The 20,067-nt window shown below is 47.3% G+C and overlaps 1 protein-coding gene across 1 annotated transcript in view; it reads left to right on the top strand.

Moving 5' to 3' along the window:
- DDHD1 (DDHD domain containing 1) overlaps nt 1-17,519 on the top strand; it is a gene marked incomplete at both ends in the record, with an annotated part of 59,366 nt that extends 41,847 nt beyond the window's left edge. The window contains 6 exons of the mRNA XM_084270768.1: nt 2,917-3,179; nt 5,464-5,539; nt 10,565-10,714; nt 11,935-12,187; nt 13,586-13,768; nt 17,338-17,519. Of these exons, the coding sequence (XP_084126894.1) occupies nt 2,917-3,179; nt 5,464-5,539; nt 10,565-10,714; nt 11,935-12,187; nt 13,586-13,768; nt 17,338-17,519 (1,107 nt within the window). The remainder of the gene's footprint in view (nt 1-2,916; nt 3,180-5,463; nt 5,540-10,564; nt 10,715-11,934; nt 12,188-13,585; nt 13,769-17,337) is intronic.
- Nucleotides 17,520-20,067: the final 2,548 nt, after the last annotated feature.

Raw genomic sequence — 20,067 nt, 5'->3', positions numbered from 1 at the left:
CTGGTTTTCCAGGGGAAAAGGCTGTGCAGGAGTAGGGTACAGGAGAGTAGGGTACAGGGTTCTTGGGCAGGATTTGGGGAGTGATAGCTTTTATGCCACAAGAAACCAAGGGAAGCAGATGAGTTGTTGTGCATCTTACTTTTCCCACCAGAGTAAAAACTTGGGCACAGTGAGATATAATTAATACAGGTCATTTCATATTCTTTTAAAACAAGATGGCATTAGTCATGTCCCTGCTGCACTGACAGGGATGCTGGAAGCTGGGATGAGTCCTGCTCTAGTTTTCTCAGTGCTTTTACACTGCTGGCTCTGAAACCTGAAGCTTGCTGCTCCATCCAGAGCATCTCCTGGGTGGCTGGGAATCCTGGGCTCGCCCTGCTGGGGTTCCCTGATGGCAGGATGATGTGTGTTGGCTCCCTTGGGAGGGTACCTCAGCAGCCAGCCACCCAAACCGCTGGAGAGCAGTGTTCCCTCAATTTCCTGAGCTCCTGGCAGGAATCCCAAACCACTTTGATTTCAGCAGATCTCTGCTGTTCTGTTCTGAGGTTTAATCACAACCTTTTTAAACAGACAAAATGCCAGCCAGCCAAAATCTAGTGGCTTCTATTTCCAGCTCCAAGTCTTCCTAAAACCTCCATCTCTCTGTGCACAGGTGAAGGTAGTGCCCAAAGCCTGTGATAGAGCCAAGCACAAGAATAGGCAGCATCACTGGCAAAAAAAACCCTGGAAAATGGGAACACCACCACTTATTTCTCTGAGTTGTTGCGAAGCTTCGTTAATGTGATGTTTGATGTGTGGATTCCTGCTCAGCCAAATGTGTATCAAACACTGCCAGCCCTAGTGCCATTCATAGTTATACTCAGTAATGATTCAGCCTCTTGAAAAATCATGGTCAAATTACATGTTCTATAGCTTTAATTTCCTGTTGCTAACAAGGGGATGAGCTGCAGATTCTTGTTTGTCCTGCTCTGTGCCGTCGCCTGGAAGCCTCGCTCAGTTACTGTGCTGGGTTTCACAAGCAAAGCTGCCTTTTTGGGGTTATCTAGTTCCTGAATCTCATGGCTTTCTAGGTTTCCCTCAAAAAAATTACTTTCTCTGAATTGTGACTTTTTTATGCATATCTCTAGCACGGGATTTGAAGCAGGTAAGCCTCTCAGGGAGATAATTTTCTCAGCTTTGAGAAAAGAAGCCTGAGAGGGGATCTGATCAATGGGTATCAATAGCTGAAGGGTGGGACACAGGGGGCAATGGGCAGCCTCTGCTCAGTGTCTGTGGGGACAGGACAAGGGGCGATGGGCTCAAGTTGGAGCACAGGGAGTTCCCCCCGATCTGGGGAAGAACTTCTTCCCAGGGACCCGGCTTGGGCAGGGGGTTGGACTGATGGGCTGTGGAGGTCCCTCCCAACCCTTACCATTCTGTAATTAACATAGAACCAATGTGTGTTTACTGCAGCAGTACTATAGGATTAGCCTGTGATGCTTGAGAAGTGTGTTGTGTCCCTGTTTCCCCCCCAGACCCACCTGGAGACTTATACCCAGAAAACACTTTTCTTTAGCATTATTTATATAAAATATTCTGGCTCTGCCCATCTCACATGCGTGTATTTCTTACATTTGCATGAGAAGAGGCTTTTTGTTCTTTAGAGGCATCGTCTTGTTCCAGTTCCTGTGGTAAAAACAGCAAGAGGTGTGGTTGGTAGAAGGGGAAGTAGGACACAGAGCTGCATCTCCTGGTAGCCAGGCGCTGCTCAGAATAATGAACGACTTGATGAGTCCCAGTATGCTTTACATTCAAAAGCAATTTGGGGTTGTTTTCCCAGAACCCATTTAAGCTGTCACTAGAGTATCTGAGCATATCCATTGTGCTGGATTTATCTTCCCAGTCCCCTGCAGAGAGGTAGGAATGCTCTTGCCTCCAGTTGATAAATGGAGAAGAGAGAGTATAACTTGTCTGGGGGTTACGTGCTGAGCTTGTGGCAGAGATGTGAGCTGATTCTAGATCATCTTGGGCTCCTTCCAACTTCCTTAGGTTAGAAAAAGGAACCTCTGGCATGGGAGAAACATGCAGTGCTGTGAAAAGGCAGAGAAACTGGGCGAGAAACAAGCCAGAAGGGAAATAGAGTTGTGTTAATAGTCGCTGTTGTGCTGGTGGATCGCGAGTAAAAACCCAGAGCCCTGCCATTACTCACCTCAGAGGATGCTGTCAAGGACTTTAAGCACAGCTGTGATTTCTTTAAGGCTTTATTTTAGTATAAGGCCTTGGGCTGTGTGCATTTCTGGGGTCACCATGTGTGGTAGTTGCTGCTGGAACTGGACAGGAGAGATGGGCCACTGGGCCACCATGGAGAGGAGAGTTGAGCCACTGGAGTCAGTGACAGCTGTTCAGCCTTGAGAAGAGAAGGTTAAGAGGGGATCTGATCAATGTTTATAAATATCTCAGGTGTGGGACACAGGGGGCCATGGGCAGCCTCTGCTCAGTGTCTGTGGGGACAGGACAAGGGGCGATGGGCTCAAGTTGGAGCACAGGGAGTTCCCCCCAATGTGGGGAAGAACTTCTTCCCAGTGAGGGTGAGGGAGCCCTGGGACAGGCTGCCCAGGGGGTGTGGAGTCTCCTTCTCTGGAGAGATTCCAGCCCCGTCTGGACACCGACCTGTGTGCCCTGTCCCAGGGACCCTGCTTGGGCAGGGGGTTGGACTGATGGGCTCTTGGGGGTCCCTTCCACCCCCTGTGATCCTGTGAGTCTGCGATTCTGTGACAGTCTGCCGAGCTGTTGCTGCTGGCCATAAGGTGTTGCTCATCTTCCCAGCCTGAACGAACAGCCCATCACTCTTGAGCAGCTGGTCAGAGTAGTACATGACGTGAACAGGGGTGATAAAATGTTGACATTAACCTTTCTTTCCTTCCCTTCTTGGAACAGCTGGTGAAAGGGCTGCAGCAGGAGCTGAACCGGCTGTACACGCTCTTCTGCTCCCGGAATCCAGAGTTTGAGGAGAAAGGAGGGAAAGTTTCCATTGTGTCCCACTCTCTGGGCTGTGTCATCACCTATGACATCATGACTGGCTGGAACCCAGTCAGGCTTTACGAACAGTTGCTGCAGAAGGAAGAAGAGGAGCCCGAAGACCGGTGGATGAGCTATGAGGAGCAGCATTTACTTGAGGAACTTTACATAACTAAACAACGGTAATGCATCCGCTTCTCATTGGTAAAGGAGGAAACAACACCCATAGATGACGCCCTTTGAGTGTTTCCAGAACCCACCATGGTTGTTACCTTTTGTGGCAGATGTTCTTCTGATGATGATGAACAGTATTGAGTGGTAAATGCTAAAGACAGGACTGAGCAAGCACAGGGAGCTGGCACTGCTTATGGGAGCTCTGAATCCACATCCTATGGGCTGTACCAGAGCCAAGCAAATAGCTACTGCTCACTGACCAGATGCCCTGGGAGCAGATCATAGCCAGGAAGAAAGGAGAAGGTCAGGCCATTAGCCCTCCAGAATACTTGAGGAGAAACACAACAAAGTAGCTTGCTGGTGGGCAGTGAGCTGTAATGCCCAACAGAACCTGAGCAGTGAAATTCATGGGATCATAGGATGTGTGAGGTTGAAAGGAATGTTTAGAGCCCATCTAGTCCCACCCCTGCAGTGAGCAGGGAGATCTTCACTAGGGCAGGTTGCTCAGAGCCCCATCAAGCCTGACCTTGGATGTCTCCAGGGATGGGGCCTCCACCACCTCTCTGGGCACCCTGTGCCAGTGTCTCACCACCCTCAGAGGGAAGAACTTTTTCCTGACACCCAACCTAAATCTCCCTTTTCTACTGTAAAGCCATCCCCCCTCATCCTATCGCTCCATGCCCTCTGTCAGTTGCAAGGCTAGGGGTTGGACTCACTGATCTCTGGAGGTCCCTTCCAACCCCTAAAATTCTGTGACTGTGAGTAAAGTGCAGTTTTCTGAGAGAAGGGGAGGAAGAGACTGAAGTTGCTCAGTAGTAAGATGACCCTTCAGGCATATCACTATGATGAAGTTAAAGAATTACCATTTTCACACTACTCCAGCTCCTTAGGCATCCTCTGAAGTGCTTCAGATGATATCCACAGCGATCCAGGCATCACTTGACACTGGCACTTGTGTCTAGATAGAGTGGCTCTCCGTGTCCTGAGCCACCTTGGTGCAACCCAGGCTGAAACAGTAGAAAACATACCACTACCATCCTACAGCTTCAGGATTTCTGGTGTTTTAAGGGTGGCCAAGGCATAGTGGATCTCTGGAAATTCTTACACCTGTGTAGGGTGTGTCATATTGTGTATGAATATTCTACTCTGTGGCATAACATCCATGCAGCACCTGAGGCTGTGTATGGACACACAACCTTGTGTGGCTCCAGGCATGGAGGTTGGTGTCCCTGCCTGTGGCAGGGGCTTGGAGCTCTGGGACCCTTGGGGTCCCTTCCAACCAGCCCAGTCTGAATCTATGACACCACTGGACAGCACTTCACAAGAGGCAAGAACTCCATGTCTTCTTTTTTAAGACTGAATCATGCTCACTGCAGCAGACAAACCCTTTTGAAAGCACAACTCTTTGGGAAGGTTCAGCTCCAGACTCCCTTCTTTCTGACCAGGATGGCAGAGGTTAAACTTAACGTATTTCTTTCCATAATACTTTTGTGGCACTTGAGGAGATGGGTGTTTCCCTGCTCTGAAGAGGGCATAATGCTCTTATGCTGGGGCTGGACAGCCTCACCAGTCCATACGAGGTGCTTTAGATTGTAGCTGCTTTTTTCTTCTTCATGGAATTGCAGTGGTTGGAAGGGCCCTCCAGAGCCCATCAGTCCAACCCCCTGCCCAAGCAGGGTCCCTGGGACAGGGCACACAGGTCGGTGTCCAGACAGGGCTGGAATCTCTCCAGAGAAGGAGACTCCACACCCCCTGGGCAGCCTGTCCCAGGGCTCCCTCACCCTCAGAACTTCTGCATATTGGTGTGGAATTTCTTAATTCAGGCTGACTACCAGAAGAGGCAAATAACCTTTTTTAATGATAATTGAAAGTGTGGGACACAGTCCTCCAGATATTCCACCACAATGCAGAACTCAGTGATGCCTGGGCCATGCAGTTACCCAGGGGGCTTTGTTGGGTTTTTAAGAAAAATAATCAAAATGGGTGATTTGGTTGCTGAAACACCAAGGAAATGGGAGATGAGTTACTGCTTCTATGGAAGGAGGGTGGGCAGATGCTTGGGGTGGCAAACAAGGAGAATGTCATGTCTTGATTGATTCCTGCTCTGATTGGAGAAACAGGATTTCACATCTATTGATTCTTAATCAGTTGAACTACCTCCAAGAAATACTGATGCCATCGGTCTCTGTTCCCAGGAGACAAAACTGTTGGACCCCACAGGGATGCCTGGTTAGATCAGAGGGGTTTAGACCACAGTTCTTGTTGCATCTCAGAACAATCTTTATTTTCTAGGTTGGGAGAGATAGAAGAGAGGTTACATGGGTTAAAGGCATCCACCGTATCAAAACCACCTGTCTTAAAATTTAAGGTAGGTACATTTGAGAGGTTTTTACTGTACATTGTACTACCTCTAGTATGGGTTTCATTCTTTCATTACTATTTATCACAGATATATATGTGTTTATCTGTAAATATATAAGCCTGTCTATAGATTACACACATACAGCTCTGTGGGAAGGTAAAAGCCACTTGGCAAATCACATTAATCACATATCTTTTATATTAATCGCTATTTTCACTGCTACTTTCTCAGCTAATCCATTTTCCTTGGGGACCACTTCTAACGTGTCACATCTCTGAGCAGATCTGATTGAATTTCCTCCAGCAGTGGATTTTCCTTACAAATTACACTGGTTTGACAGCACAAGTTACTTTTAGTCTCAGGAAACAGATTGCTTGCTAATTGGCTGTATAAATTGCTATGATTTCATGTCATTGGGAAGAGGCATTTTTGAGCTTCTTGGTGGGATGTGCAACGCTTTCTAGTTGCTTGACTACAGCCTGAAATATTAAACTGTAAAAATGTGATAGATGAGAAGAAAATAGATTATTGTTTCTTACTTTGCCATTTTTCTTTCCTTCTGAGTTCAGAAGAACTCCTAGAAACCAAGGTCAATCTTGAGCCATAAAAAAGAGGAAGCTAGCTAGAATTCAATTTGTCATAGCCTTCTCCTTTTCATCACTGCTTAAAATCATGTATTGTGCTATTATCTCTACCATCAAGGAAGCTGGAGTCAGGGTGATACTCCTCCAGCTCTGTGAAGGATTATTCTTCACTCAGTTGTGTTTCAGCTGAAGACTTTTTTGAACAGATGTTTTTTAGAGGGAGCAGGGAAGGAGGGGAAAGGAAACAGGGAAGAGACAAGGGCTGCATCAATCCAGACTCCTGCTAGGTCATTTTTCATTGCAGTACATCCTTTTTCTTACCCTTGCTGAATGGAAGATGTTTTGTGTCTGCAAAACTTTTTGCTGGTGACTCCTGTTGCTTGAGTACCATGCCTGAGACAGAGCTCCAGGGGAAGAGAGAGGCTTTCAATGAACATGATGGCAAAGTGCTTCTGCCAAGGGAGGATTTCAGCAGGATGTCATTAAGAGATGATTGCTCATCAGCAAGCCAGTCCAGCTTCCTGGGGGTGACTAGCTTGTTAAAAGAGGAATAACAGCTTTCTAGGTGCCAACTACCAGCCCCTTGTCTCTTCATGGCAGACCAGAGCTCTGGTTAGGTCATGGGTTGCAATGAACTAAAAGTGCTTCATCCACAAATTATTTTTGGTCTTTGTGACACGTGAGACCAGAGTCTGCTCAGGGATCTCGTTGGGCTGTACTACCTGACGCAACGGGCACGTACAGCTGTAATGGAAAGGCTGGCTGCTGTCAGTGTGATGCCTCTTTTGTGGACTGAAACAACTTAAGCTTCCCAGGATGAGGAAGTTCCTAGTCCCACATTAAGCAGAGTTAAGCTTGCTTGATGTCGAGCAAGCACAAAGGTAGCTTTTGGCAAGAGAAGCGTAAGAATAAATACAGGGGCTTAACCTGGCTGGTGTTTAACGTTGGAGGAAATGGTCTTTGTTTAACTGACCCTTTGTGGAGAAAGTGAGCAAACCAAAGAACTAAACTTGAAGATATGGAGCATCTCATACTCTAATGATGTGTTGGACAAGCCACTCGTATGAGAACTTGAAGGTGAAGTATCTTTATGGTGCTCTCTGCTTCTCCTTAGATGGCGCAGTCGAATAAACCTGTGTGGGTTAAAAGCAAAGCCCACATCCCATTTGACATGTAAAGCTGAGAAGAGCAGCCTTCTCCCCACCAACTGTGTAGGAGGAATCAGAGTTAAAGGCCAAGGAGGCTGAAGAACATGAAAACATGGGGAAAGGTGTGATACCTACCTCTTGATGACTCTGTTGTGTGTGAAAATAACCCTCTTGTGGGATAACATTTGGTCACATTAGGGAAGAGGAGGGCAGGATGGACCCCAGTTACTCCCTAGCACTGAGATGGATATTTATGTATAAAATCATAGAATCTTTAGGGTTGGAAAAGACCTCTGAGACCATCAAGTCCAACTGCCTGTCCAACTCCACCATGTCAACTAAACCACATACAGGAATGCCACGTCTACACGGTTTTTGAACCCCTCCAGGGATGGTGACTCCAGCACCTTTTGGGCAGCCTGATCCAATCCTGACCGCTCTTTCAGTGAAGAAAAATTTCCTAATATCCTAAAACTCTCCTGATGCAACTTGAGACCATTTCCTCTCATCCTATTGCTAGTTACTGGGGAGAAGAGACAACCCCCACCTCCTTACAACCTCCTTTCAGGTAGTTGTTGAGAGGGATCAGGTCTCCCCTCACCCTCCTCCAGGCTGAACTTAAATCTGGACTTGTCAGTGTGCTGGCCCAAAGTGCTTCAGAATTCCTTGGCACTTCCCATTCACACAGGGCTACAGAAACTCTTCTGGAAGAAGTTCTCTACCTGACCTTGTGGTTTCTGACAGCAATGTCTGTGTTTGTAACAACTATTGCAACTTATAAATAAGATACTAGTGATTTACCACCTGAACAAGATCTATGAGAGCTTAATGGGCTGCCAGGAGGAGGAAACCTTTAAATGTGCCATGGTATTCTGACACACAGCTGCCCAGTTAAATTCTCCCTGTATAACTGGTATAAATTCCTGTTCCCTTTGTCTGCTAAGGCTGCAGAGCATTCCTGTGTGCAGGAACAGGTAGAGGCTGCTGCAGAGGTCTATATTTCCTCACTCTGGGAGGATTTTTGGGATCCTCTGGGATGAAAGGTAGCACAGAAACCTAAATTGTAATCAGCTTCAGCATCTTCTGTTCAAACATCACCAGCAAACACGTTCCTTTGCCCCCCACGCTTACCTCTGCACAAAGAGCCTCACTGCTGTAGGCTTATCCAGTCGTTGGGGATGTTTTTAATTCTGAAAATACTGCAGTCTTAAGCTGACTGGATGACTGTTTGGCTCAGCTTCTTCTTGAAACACAAATAAATTCATTAAGTCTTCTGTTTATGAATCACAGCCAGGAGAAAAGGGCTATCTTGAAAGGTCGAGTTGTTCTCTGCTGTTGAAGACATCCAGCAGTATCTGTGATGGGCCCTGCTCCTGCTTCTAGGAGAAGCACTGAGGTTAATAAATGTTTTCTAGGAAGATTTGAATCCTCTGGCCCCAGTTGGTGTTGTGCATGGAAGTCTTCTCTTTGGCCACTCCACAACAGTGCTGCAGTGTGGTTTTGGAAGACTTGCTCTGAGTTTTAGCATTCAGCGTTTTGGTGTTGGTCTGGTGCCGCCCGTTGGGGCACCCACCTCTTGGTGCTTTGGTTTTGGAAGTATTTCCAGAGCTGGAAGACCATGTTGAAAGGCTTGTGTGTGTAAGAAAATATGTAGCAAAGAACAGTGACCTCCGAGAAGAAACCACCCATCTGTGGACACTTAAATCTTGTGTTTATGAATAGCAGCAGTGGAACAAAAGCCATGCACCAGGTAACCACTGAAAGTATTTCCCTTTTGAGATTTCTGCCTATGGTGAAATCATGAAAGCATCTTGTAAGCATCTGCTAGCAAGCTGGCAGTAGCTTTCTGATTCCTTTCTGTAGTTGTGTCCCCCAGGCACTCGATACCAGAATATCAGATGGACAGGGTGAAAGGGTTCTTCCTCACTTTAAAGGATTGCACTGGGAACATCTGTTTCTGTCCTGTTTGAAGAGGAGAAAGCTTTTTGTCCAAGCTACAAAAACATGTAAGGGTCTGTGTGAAGCCTGATGATAAGAAAGGAGAGCAGCTTTGCACCAGAGTGACAATACAGATGACAGAGCCTGCTTCACAGCACATGACATTGAAGAGCTTTGCTGAAGACCTCAATTATTCTGTTTTTTCCCATTGCATTGGGACTTGTGCATCCTTTTGAAAGGAAGAGGTGGGGTACCAGTGCCCTGTCAGAGAAGGAACAATGTTTTGTGCAGTGCTGGAATCTGATAGATGAAGCAGACCATTATTTCTACACCCTTGCTCCATGCAGTGAGTGAAGGCACGTGGAAATCCAGGCCAGAACATGGCAATTTCTCTTGCTGGTTAAGTGGCAGTGTGCTGGGAGCTGTTTGGTTGTAGTGCCCTGGGCACTGGGTGCTACTCTTGGGAAAGTTGTAGTGAAGTTTCTGGTAAAATTCATTCTTCACATGAGAAAATACTTGAAAGGTTAAAAAGTCACTTTGACTCAGGAAAATATTTTTGGCTGCAGAGTTTCCTATCTGGTACTCCATGGGGATGCTGTCTGAGGGTCGGTAACGGGATACAGAGCCATGTGCCTCTAGGTTACTGTTGCATCCCAGCCCAGGTTGATAGCAACCAAAATTCATTAGCAGTGACCTTTGTCAGATGGGTTGCCAGCTTCGTGTTCATTCAGTTGCCTCTCAGTGTCAGCAGCAGCCTGGCGCTTCCCTCAGTGTGCTGTACCTGTACCTGGTGGTGGTTCCCAGCGTGTGATGTCGGTGGCACTTTGACAAGTGCATTCCAGTCAAGAGGTGGTGCACACCACCAGCCTCTGCGTGGGGGTGACTACTAGAAGAGTTCCCTAGATTGTCCATAATACTCAATCTAGCTTGCATTTCTACTTCCTCAGTTGTGTGTGGAGCAAAACGAGTCAGGGAGAGGGTTAAGGAGCAGTGGTAAGCTTTTGGGAAGTTTCATGAGAAATTTAGCTTCAATCTTGTGAAATCCATCACATTTCCTTGGTGTCTTCCAAATTCTTCTCGCTCCAGCCTTTCAAGCCTTGGTAGACCTCCCTCGGTTCAAACATCCAGCTTGTTTTTCAGCATTCCAGCTGTGTAGCATCACAGCATGTAACTGTCTTCTCATCACAAAGGGAAAAGGGAAACTTAACCCTCATGTTACTGTGTGTATGTTATAGTGGTCTTCCCACTGGTGAGTCCCTCAGCCGAAAGGGAGGAATCAGTTGACAGACAGAAACCAGATCCAGCCATGTTAGAAAGCATTCAGTTCCATCCTTATTAACCTGGATGAAATCTTTCCTTAGGTTGAGAATTTCTTCTGTATGGGATCTCCTTTAGCAGTGTTCTTGGCGTTGCGTGGCATCCGTCCAGGAAACAGCGGTAGTCAAGACCATATTCTGCCCAGAACAATTTGTAACCGCTTACTAAATATTTTTCATCCAACAGATCCAGTGGTGAGTGTTAATTGCAGTTGCAAGCTTTTACCTTGACTTGTTCTTTGAGCATCAGCTGTGTGGTAGTGTGTGATCTTCAAAGCATGTCAATCAATGCAAGTATACTCCAGCACAGGACTATTTATTGATGCTTACAGTGCCTTGGGTTTTGTAACTGTAGAGTAAGAGTTTCTACAAATAATTGCCTGAAATGCTCTATACTTTGTTTCTTTTCTCAGATTAACAAGTGTAAGATTTCAGATTATTCTTTTTCTCTTCTAATTTTACAAAGACAGAAGCAACAACCCTTCTCAGTCAAGTTCCAACTTGGGTTTAACTTACTGTCTTCTGTTAAACATCATCTATCCAAAAATCCTACTGCTGTTAAAAAAGTAATCACAAAAGATACTGTAGAAAAACAAAGCCACTCTGTTTTGGGGTTGTTTTTTTACCAAGAGGTCCAGGCTAAGAGATTGTTGGAGGGAGGAACTTGGGAGGGCAGTATTGGTATGGCTTTGCCTAGTCCTTATACTCTTCCATAGGCAGCCAGTGTTTGCTGCTATCAAAGGCTTTTTGATCTGTATCACCTTGGCAACTTCTTTGCTGCAAGCTGGAATTGCAGAATAGTAATTTGGAGTATTTCAAGGTCTTGTTCAGCTCCAGCTACTTCAGAACCAGAATATTCCTGGGGCTGACTGGTCAGGCTGCAATCCATGGTCCCGCTCTGCAGATAGCAACTTAGTGTTAAGGTAAAGAGGAGCAGAATCCTTTTCTACATCTGAGCAAACAAAGAAAAATAAAGAATTGGGAGAAAATTATTTATTTATTTATTTCAATCAGCACACTGATTCATGGATTTCACAGGGATTGACAAGAGTCAGTAAAGGAGATATTTGCAGAGCCAGAACCAGCCTAACTGTGTATAAAGTTTGCTCTGTCAATGGGTAGGAACAAGCATCTGTTAACCCTAAGTTGAGTGCTGGTAGCAGCAATGTGTAGTAGGAGCAGAGAAATGTGCAAACGTTGGGTGCACAAGCAACCAGGCAGCTAATAGATCTTCCAGGCTGTGAAAATAAAAGTGAACCAGAACATGATGCCACCGTTCTGGTGCCTTCTAGGCTTCACCCCTTACAGATATTTTGGATTTGAGGTTGGAGAGGACTCTGTACGGAAGGGAAAGTGGTTTTTCACTCTTGATGTGGGATTGTTGGTTTGTTTCCTCTATTGACTTAATCTTGCAGGCCTACAGGTTAGAACCTTTAATCCTGAAACACTACAGCAACATTTCACCTGTCCAGATCCACTGGTACAACACTGCAAACCCTCTACCTTACGAGCATATGAAGCCAAGCTTTCTCAACCCAACGAAAGAACCTACCTCAGCTACCGACAGCGAGAGCGTTTCCACTGCACCCAGCCCAACTACTTCACCAGTCATGGTGCGACGCCACTACGGGGAGTCGATAACCAACATAGGCAAAGCAAGTATATTAGGTAATTGTTCTTCATGTCAGCTTGTTATTACTATTTCTTTTTTATATATAGGGCCTTATTTCAGAGCTCCACCAAGGTGCAACCATAAGGAAGCTATTCCCAACTGTTTCAGCCTCTTCTGTAGAGGTCTATGGCTTATTTTAATCCCAACTGACATTTCCTTTTGAGTTTACCTACACAGGAGTCAAGGCTTGTGGGGAGAAGATGCAGGTCAGGGAGTTTATGCTGTTGCTGCTTTATTGTAGCAACATCCTGGGGATTTAATAGTTTACAGTAGTTAAGTGTACTTCATGAGGGGGGAAAGATAAATACAAGCTTGGTTTGTGATCACTTTTTTCTGGTATTGGCAAAGAGGAGAAATCACTCTATGGAAACTCTTATGGTTCCATTTAATTCCTGATTTTATGATAGGGAATTGAAGCTGGTTTAATATGAAGTCTGTCCCCCTTCTGGCTTTCTGACTTAAAATAAGCCCTGGTTTTATGTGAGCTTAAATCACTTTCACTGGAGCTTATATTTGAGCAGGCACTTGCAGTTTTTGTTGACTCAAGGCTTTTCTTTAGCTCTCCATGTGGGATTTGGAAGAAGCCTGATGTGACCTGGTGCCAGGAGACTTCCCAATCGAATAAGTAAATACATATAAAAGCAGTTTAGACCTTAAGTAGAAAGACTTGGTATCTCAAGGCAGGGTTGATTTTTGCTGCGTTACTATAGCAACTTTAACGTCATGTCCATGAGGTGGCAGCAAAGTCGGGAGAAAACATCACAGCCCTGTGCTTAACCTGTACACCCCAAAACAGCCCTTTTAAAGGATGGCAATAGCATTTCTCGAGGTCTCTAAGGGTTATGCCAACATAAGGACCCATCCCTGGGGGTGTTCAAGGCCAGGTTGGATGGGGCCCTGGGCAACCTTGTGTAGCTCCAGGGCTGGAGGTTGGTGTCCCTGCCTGTGGCAGGGGGTTGGAGCTCTGTGATCCTCGGGGCTCCCTTCCAACCAGACCAGTCTGGGATTCTGTAGGGTCCCTTAACAGGAGTGGTGTCGTAAATGCCTTGATGGGCTTCTGATGTGCTAACATCGTTAGCATCGATGTACTAACATCGTTATAAAACATTTTTAGTGAAAGAGAGATGACAAGATGTCCTTAAAGGTACCAGATTTCTGGCTGTGGAAGTGTTCCTCCACATTTAAATTACAGCCTTTGCTTGTACACTAGATTAGTCTCATGACAAACAGTCAGATAAGCTGTTCCCACCCTAGAAAAGCATGAAGAGTGTTTTCCTTGGTCTGCCGCTCAGCTTGGACTGATGGGTGCTATGATGGCTTTCATTTGCAGTTTGATTCAGCTGCCCTTGTGCTGGTTGGGTTGTTTATTTTTCCCTCCTCTGTGCCGAATGCAGGAGCTGCGAGTATTGGGAAGGGCCTGGGCGGGATGCTCTTCTCCAGGTTCGGTCGCTCTAGTACAGCAACCCCACAGACACTGGAGGCGGGAAAAGATGGAGCCGAGGGGGACGACAAGAAGGCCACAACTGTTGGGACACCGCCTTTATCACACAGCAGCTCGGGCTTTCTCGAACCCACAGGTTAGTGACAGTCACCTTACAGACCCTGAGGGCTTGTGCCAGCAGTGTGCCCAGGTGGCCAAGGAGGCCAACGGCCTCCTGGCCTGTGTCAGGCCCAGCGTGGCAGCAGGGCCAGGGCAGGGGGTGTGCCCCTGGACTGGGCACTGGTGAGGCTGCACCTCAAGTGCTGGGTCCAGTTCTGGGCCCCTCACTACAAGAAGGACATTGAGGTCCTGGAGTGAGTCCAGAGAAGGGCAACCAGGCTGGGGAAGGGGCTGGAGGGCAAATCCTCTGAGGAGCAGCTGAGGGAGCTGGGGGTGTTCAGCCTGGAGAAGAGGAGGCTGAGGGGAGACCTTCTCCCCACCTCCCCTGCCCTGCCAGGAGGGTGCAGAGAGGTGGGCGATGGTCTCTTCAGCCAGGGCACAGGAGATGGGACAAGGGGCAATGGGCTCAAGCTGCCCCAGGGCAGGGTCAGCTCAGCTGGGAGGGAAAAGTTCTTCCCTGGCAGAGCTGTCAGGGCCTGGCACAGGCTGCCCAGGGAGGGGCTGAGTCCCCAGCCCTGGGTGTGTTTAACAGAGGGGAGATGAGGTGCTCAGGGATCTGGGTCAGCACAGGACAGGGACGGTTGGACTCCATGAGCTTAAAGGGCTTTTCCAACCTGGTGATTCTGTGGGACAAGAGCTTTAGTGGGCTGCATCTCTATCGTGGGAGGCTGGAAGTGCCACAACATACGCTGCTGTTTAATGGTGTCTGTTTGTCCTGAAGTGATTAATATTGGTGTCTTTCCCACTTTTTGAATCTCCGGGGCCTGCCCAAGGCCTGGATCTTTGTTCTCCCTTTTATCCTATTTTTTTCTTTCTTTTAAAGGAGGTTTATCTGTGTATCACAGACCTCCAGGCTGGCTTGGGTGGGCAGGTACCTCAGACCCTCCCAGTGCTGCCCCTGACATGGGCAAGGACACCCCCCACTAGCCCAGGGTGCCCCCAGCCCCATCCCACCCAGCCTTGAACCCTGCCAGGGATCCAGGGGCAGCCCCAGCTTCTCTGGGCACCCTGTGCCAGGGCCTCCCCCCTCCCCAGGAAGGATTCCTGCCCCCCAGCCCCTCTCCATCCCCCTCCTGCAGCTGAAGGCCGTTCCCCTGGGCCTGGCCCTCCCTGCCCTTGGCACCAGCCCTCTCTTGTGTTGGTACATACACCACTTCCATATATGCCAAGTAAGAGTTTTTCTCTAATGACATCTGCATATCAGTGCTCATAGACCCCCACTAGGAAAAGGAATATAATTCCTGCAGAAAATCCCACTTACCACGTATCATGAAATGGATTTATTTAAATTTCCCCCTGCATTTGCAGTTCCAAACCAGTCTGGATGCAAAGGCGTGTGTGCCTGGAAACAGAAGCTGCCCTTGGCCTGGTCTGAACTGCTCAGAACAGAAAGTGCAATTTTAGCAGCTGCTTTTTTGGAAAACCATGGCTGCTTCCTGTACAGCAATTCATACTTAATTTTATTTCTAAACTTCTCATTGGCTCTGTTGCAAGGCGGGGGGTGTTTTTTGCAATCTGAGGAGTCACAAGGACGCCGTATCCTGTGATAGCGTTCGCATGATAGGTTGCTGTCCATTCATCGCTGCTAGCTGCAATAGATAACCTCTGTGACTAAGTACTTGAGGGCAGAGACTTGGTTTTTTTAAAAAACCTTGAGTTAAATAGAGTGTTGTGACAGCAGAGCTGCTGCTGAGGGCCTTTCAGGGCTGGATGAGGGGAGAAACTGCACGTTCAAGCGCCTTCTGCACGGTTCCCGCGTCCTCCTCTGCTGCAAGCCTGTCCCTGCTCCATAGAAGGAGAACGGTGGAGCGGAGGCCAGCGAGGCTGTGGCCTGAATGATGCAATCCCCTGCCAAAGTGTTTGCTTCTTGAGAGGGCGGCCGCTCGGCCTGCGGTGGGGTTTGGCTGCCTCTCAAGCTCCTGTAACGGGCCCTCGCCAGAGGGAAACGGAGTCGTTCGGGACGTCCTTCCTGCAGAGCCGCGGGGTTTGGTTGAATATACCCACTCTTAGAGGAAATCACCTCCTGGTTTTTGAAGAGCTCTGACTCCTTCTCCTCTCTGCATTTGCAAAGCGCTGCAGCGCCCGGTGGCAGCACATCGTTCCCCCAGCGCCGCGGTGCCATGCCGGCAGCGACTCTCCCTTTATCCTCTCCCAGAGCCAAGAATTAAAATTCCTTCAAACTGGCTTTCAGAATTAGCTGCATTTTTGACTCAATATGGGGGTTTGGCTTTCGTAGCTAAACAGGCTTTTAGTCCTGTCCTCCTCACAGGGATGTTTCTAACCGCTCGAGTGCCTTAACAATAGGTTCACCGCCGGCCCCAGCGAAACTCGCTTCGAATGTGGTATTAATCAAACCCACCACTGAAACGAGAGGGCAGCTGCTGAAGTGTGTCTGGAATAATCTAGAAAGGAAGAGGGCCAGTGCTGCGTGGGGGACGGCTGGTTTCAGAAAGGGCTTATGATATTGGGTAGAGCCTCCTTGTATAGCCACAAAGGACGTGAGAATTCCAATGATTTATGGGATGGTGGGGGGCATCAAGAGGAGTGTGGCCAGCAGGATGAAGGAGGCGATCCTCCCCCTCTACTCTGCCCTGGTCAGGCCCCACCTGGAGTATTGTGCCCAGTTCTGGGCTCCCTGGGATAAAAAAGACAGGGATCTCCAGGAGAAAGTCCAGAGGAGGCTACAGAGATGCTGAAGGGCCTGGAGCATCTCCCCTGGGAGGAAAGGCTGAGGGAGCTGGGGCTGTTCAGCCTGGAGAAAAGAAGACTAAGGGGGGACCTTATTAATGTTTATAAATATCTTAAGTATGGGATGGAGGGGGAAATGGCCAGCCCCTTTTCAGTGTCTGTGGACAGGACAAGGGGCGATGGCTGCAAGTTGGAGCATGGGAAGTTTTGCACCAATCTGGGGAAGAACTTCTTCCCAGTGAGGGTGAGGGAGCCCTAGGACAGGCTGCCCAGGGGGTGTGGAGTCTCCTTCTCTGGAGAGATTCCAGCCCCGTCTGGACACCGACCTGTGTGCCCTGTCCCAGGGACCCTGCTTGGGCAGGGGGTTGGACTGATGGGCTCTGGAGGCCCCTTCCAACCCCTGTGATTCTGTGAGTCTGTGATTGATTTCAGAAAGTTCTGAGCATCTGCCTTCAGAAAGTCAGTGATTCCTAACAGGGCCTCAACCTTAGCTGGATACTTACATGTAGTTACTGTAAGGAGCAGAAATAAATGTATTTATAATGTTCCTGTAAGGAAAACAGCCCCTTTAAAAAAAAAAAAAAAAAAGCCAGCTTTTTATCAAGCTTTAGCTTTAGTTGTTTGGGGGTTTGGGGTTTTTTTTCCTGAACTTAGGTTTGCCCTAAATGTATGTGCATCAAAAAGTACATGTGTATTGTTAACTGTCAAGAGTTGACATAGGTCAAGTGTGCCATTAAACACAGAGGCATGACGTGTGTTTCCTATATGGCGAGTAGAATCCGAACCCGAAGCTGATGGAGAAACCCACCAATTTCACATAATTCTAGTTCATGTTTCTGTTTCTTGTTTGTTTTCTAGTGGAACTGGAGCACAGGATTGATTTTGAGCTCAGGGAAGGTCTCGTGGAGAGCAGATACTGGTCCGCGGTCACGTCCCACACTGCCTACTGGTCATCCCTGGATATCGCTCTTTTCCTTCTAACCTTCATGTACAAACACGACCAAGAAGACCCCGACAAATCCAATTTAGAGGCTGTTTGAAGTTGTGACTGGGGGGATAGGAAAGGAAATTTGAAAACCAATGGCACAAACCTCAAGTTTTTACTGCTGAACTCAGTACTGATGGCGTGGTGGTTTTAACTTTCAGTGCATGTTTGGGGCTGGGTTGGGTTTTTTCCCTATTTCTAAGGAGCAAACCTGATGTGTATTGGAAAGCACTTTATAGTTTTAACCATTTTGCAGTGCTTAATCTGACCTGAAACCATTCCAAACTCGTGTTCACTTTGGCTGTATAAACCCTGTATAAATGACTTGTAGCATCCCGTAAGCACGGCTGTGCAGTGTGCTTGGGATGTCATGAATACTTCTTAATGACCAGAATTGCTGTTTAATTCATTAAATTACAAAAGATTAGTTGAATTTTGAAAAAAACCCCAAACATAAAACACTACCCCCTTCCCCAAACCACCAAAACACTAAATCAATTTCCATTAACAAGAACTGTGTGTTAGATACAAACCTAAACCTGCCATGTTCTGATGTTCTCTGTACTGGTACATAACAAACAGCGCTGTCGTGTTTCTAGGACTTTTATTCAGCTCCACATCCAATTATCCACAATATCACTGAAAGACCATTCTGACTGCTGGCTTCTGAGGATGTATTAGACGTGGCACATTTAGGAACTAATGCTGAAAAAGAAGAAAAGAAAAAAAAAGCATGAAGCAAATATTTGAAATACTGTAATTATAATTTATTATCCTCTCTAATTGTTTCATTTTATTCCAGTGTATAAATCATTACTTTTTTACTGGTTTCTTTTGGCATAATTTAAGAACCACGTTTATTTTCTACAGTGTTAAGACTTTTTTCTCAGAAATACATATCTTTGTACTACTATCCAAATGAATATATGGACACTGTGGCACACTTTAAGTATTTTTTCATTAAAAATAAATCTTTGTGGTTTCACACAAACGAAATCAGTCCTGTTCTTCTCAAAGGTAAGCAACTGCCTCTGCTTTTTTAGGTGTTTCTTGGGTATGTGAAGGGTGTGACCTCATGCTAGACTTGGTTGGCAGAGGATCCAGCCATTATTAAGCATTATACAAAGATGCTCAGAGGGCTGGAGCAGCTCCCCTGCGGAGAGAGGCTGAGGGAGCTGGGCTGGGTCAGCCTGGAGAAGAGAAGGCTGTGGGGGGACCTCACTGCAGCCTCCCCGTCCCTGAAGGGACCCCAGGAACAGGAGGGGAATCAGCTTGTTAAAGGGCAGAGACTGGCAGGACAAGGGGGATGGAGTGAAGCTGGAGGAGGGAAGGGGGAGATGAGATATTAGGGGGAAGTTTGTTGCAGAGAGAGTGGTGAGGGGCTGGAAGGGGCTGCCCAGAGAGGGGGTGGGTGCCCCATCCCTGGGGGTGTTCAGGGCCAGGTTGGATGGGGACCTGGGCTGGAGGTTGGTGTCCCTGCCTGTGGCAGGGGGTTGGAGCTCTGTGATCCTCGGGGCTCCCTTCCAACCAGACCAGGCTGGGATTCTGATTATTATTAAACATAGATATGTATATGCATGTGTTTGTATAAAGATGTGTGTATGTTTCTGCACAGGGATCCTATCAAGAGGAAAGCAAACAGCTTGGTGAGGCCTGAGAATACCAGAGCTGAGATTAGGTTTGTATCTGAAACTAATTCAGGAGAGAGAAGTGTTCCTGCTGAAAGGAAATCACCTCCAAATGAGACTCTGAGAGGTCACCGCTGAGATTCTAAAGCAACGAGGAAGGCTCTGGAGTTAGATGTGTCAGACAGCCACAGAGCAGGCTCTGGCAGAGGTATTTATGGTCTGTGTGGCATATGTAGAAGCTGTAGAATCTTTAAACTTTGGTTTAAAAGGAGGAGGAAGGAAAAAAAAAAAAGAAATCAGGCTTTGGTGCTGGTGAACAGCAGTGCTCTCAGTGTAAACAGATGTGGCAACATCAGCCCAGACCCGCAGCCAGCCCACAGCTCGGGGATGTGGAAACCACCCAGACATCCCTTGCTGAAATTCTTTGGTGGGGGGGTGGAGAGGGAATGTTAATTCTCCCAAATAATATTGCTTGTTTCCCTGGTTCATGGTGCAGTGAGGAAGGAGCTGGGAGCCAGGCCTCTGTGTTGGGGTTACTGGTTTAGGGATAATTAGGAAGGAGGAGAGGGAATAAAAACAATGCAAAGAGAAAAAGGAAGGGGAGGAGTGGAGGGGGAATGGGAAGGGAAGGTGATGGCAAACAGCACTACTCTATGTGCAGGGAAATAATACCCAGCAGAGATGTTGAGGCAGTGTAAAGGACCATGCTTCAGCGTGCATCCCCAAAAAGACCCCATCCAGCTGGGCGAATTGTAACTCCTCTGCCTGGCACATTGATGAACAATCCTCAGAACCGAAAATAAACCTCTGAGGGAAGAGGGGAGCTTGACTCCTGCTCCAGAAAACAGCCTTCTGTTTACATTACCAGCTTTCCAGATTAGTTGTTTAATCAGCTCTTCCCAATTCGGAGAATTTCAACATAAAAGGGAAACAAAAAATAGATCTTTAGTATGTCCAACATGCAAAACATTCCCA

This window comes from Gallinula chloropus, assembly GCF_964237585.1.
Source record: "Gallinula chloropus genome assembly, chromosome: 14".
Lineage (NCBI taxonomy): Eukaryota > Metazoa > Chordata > Aves > Gruiformes > Rallidae > Gallinula > Gallinula chloropus.
The sequence above is the reverse complement of the archived record's forward strand: the minus strand, read 5'-3'. Positions and strand labels throughout refer to the sequence as shown.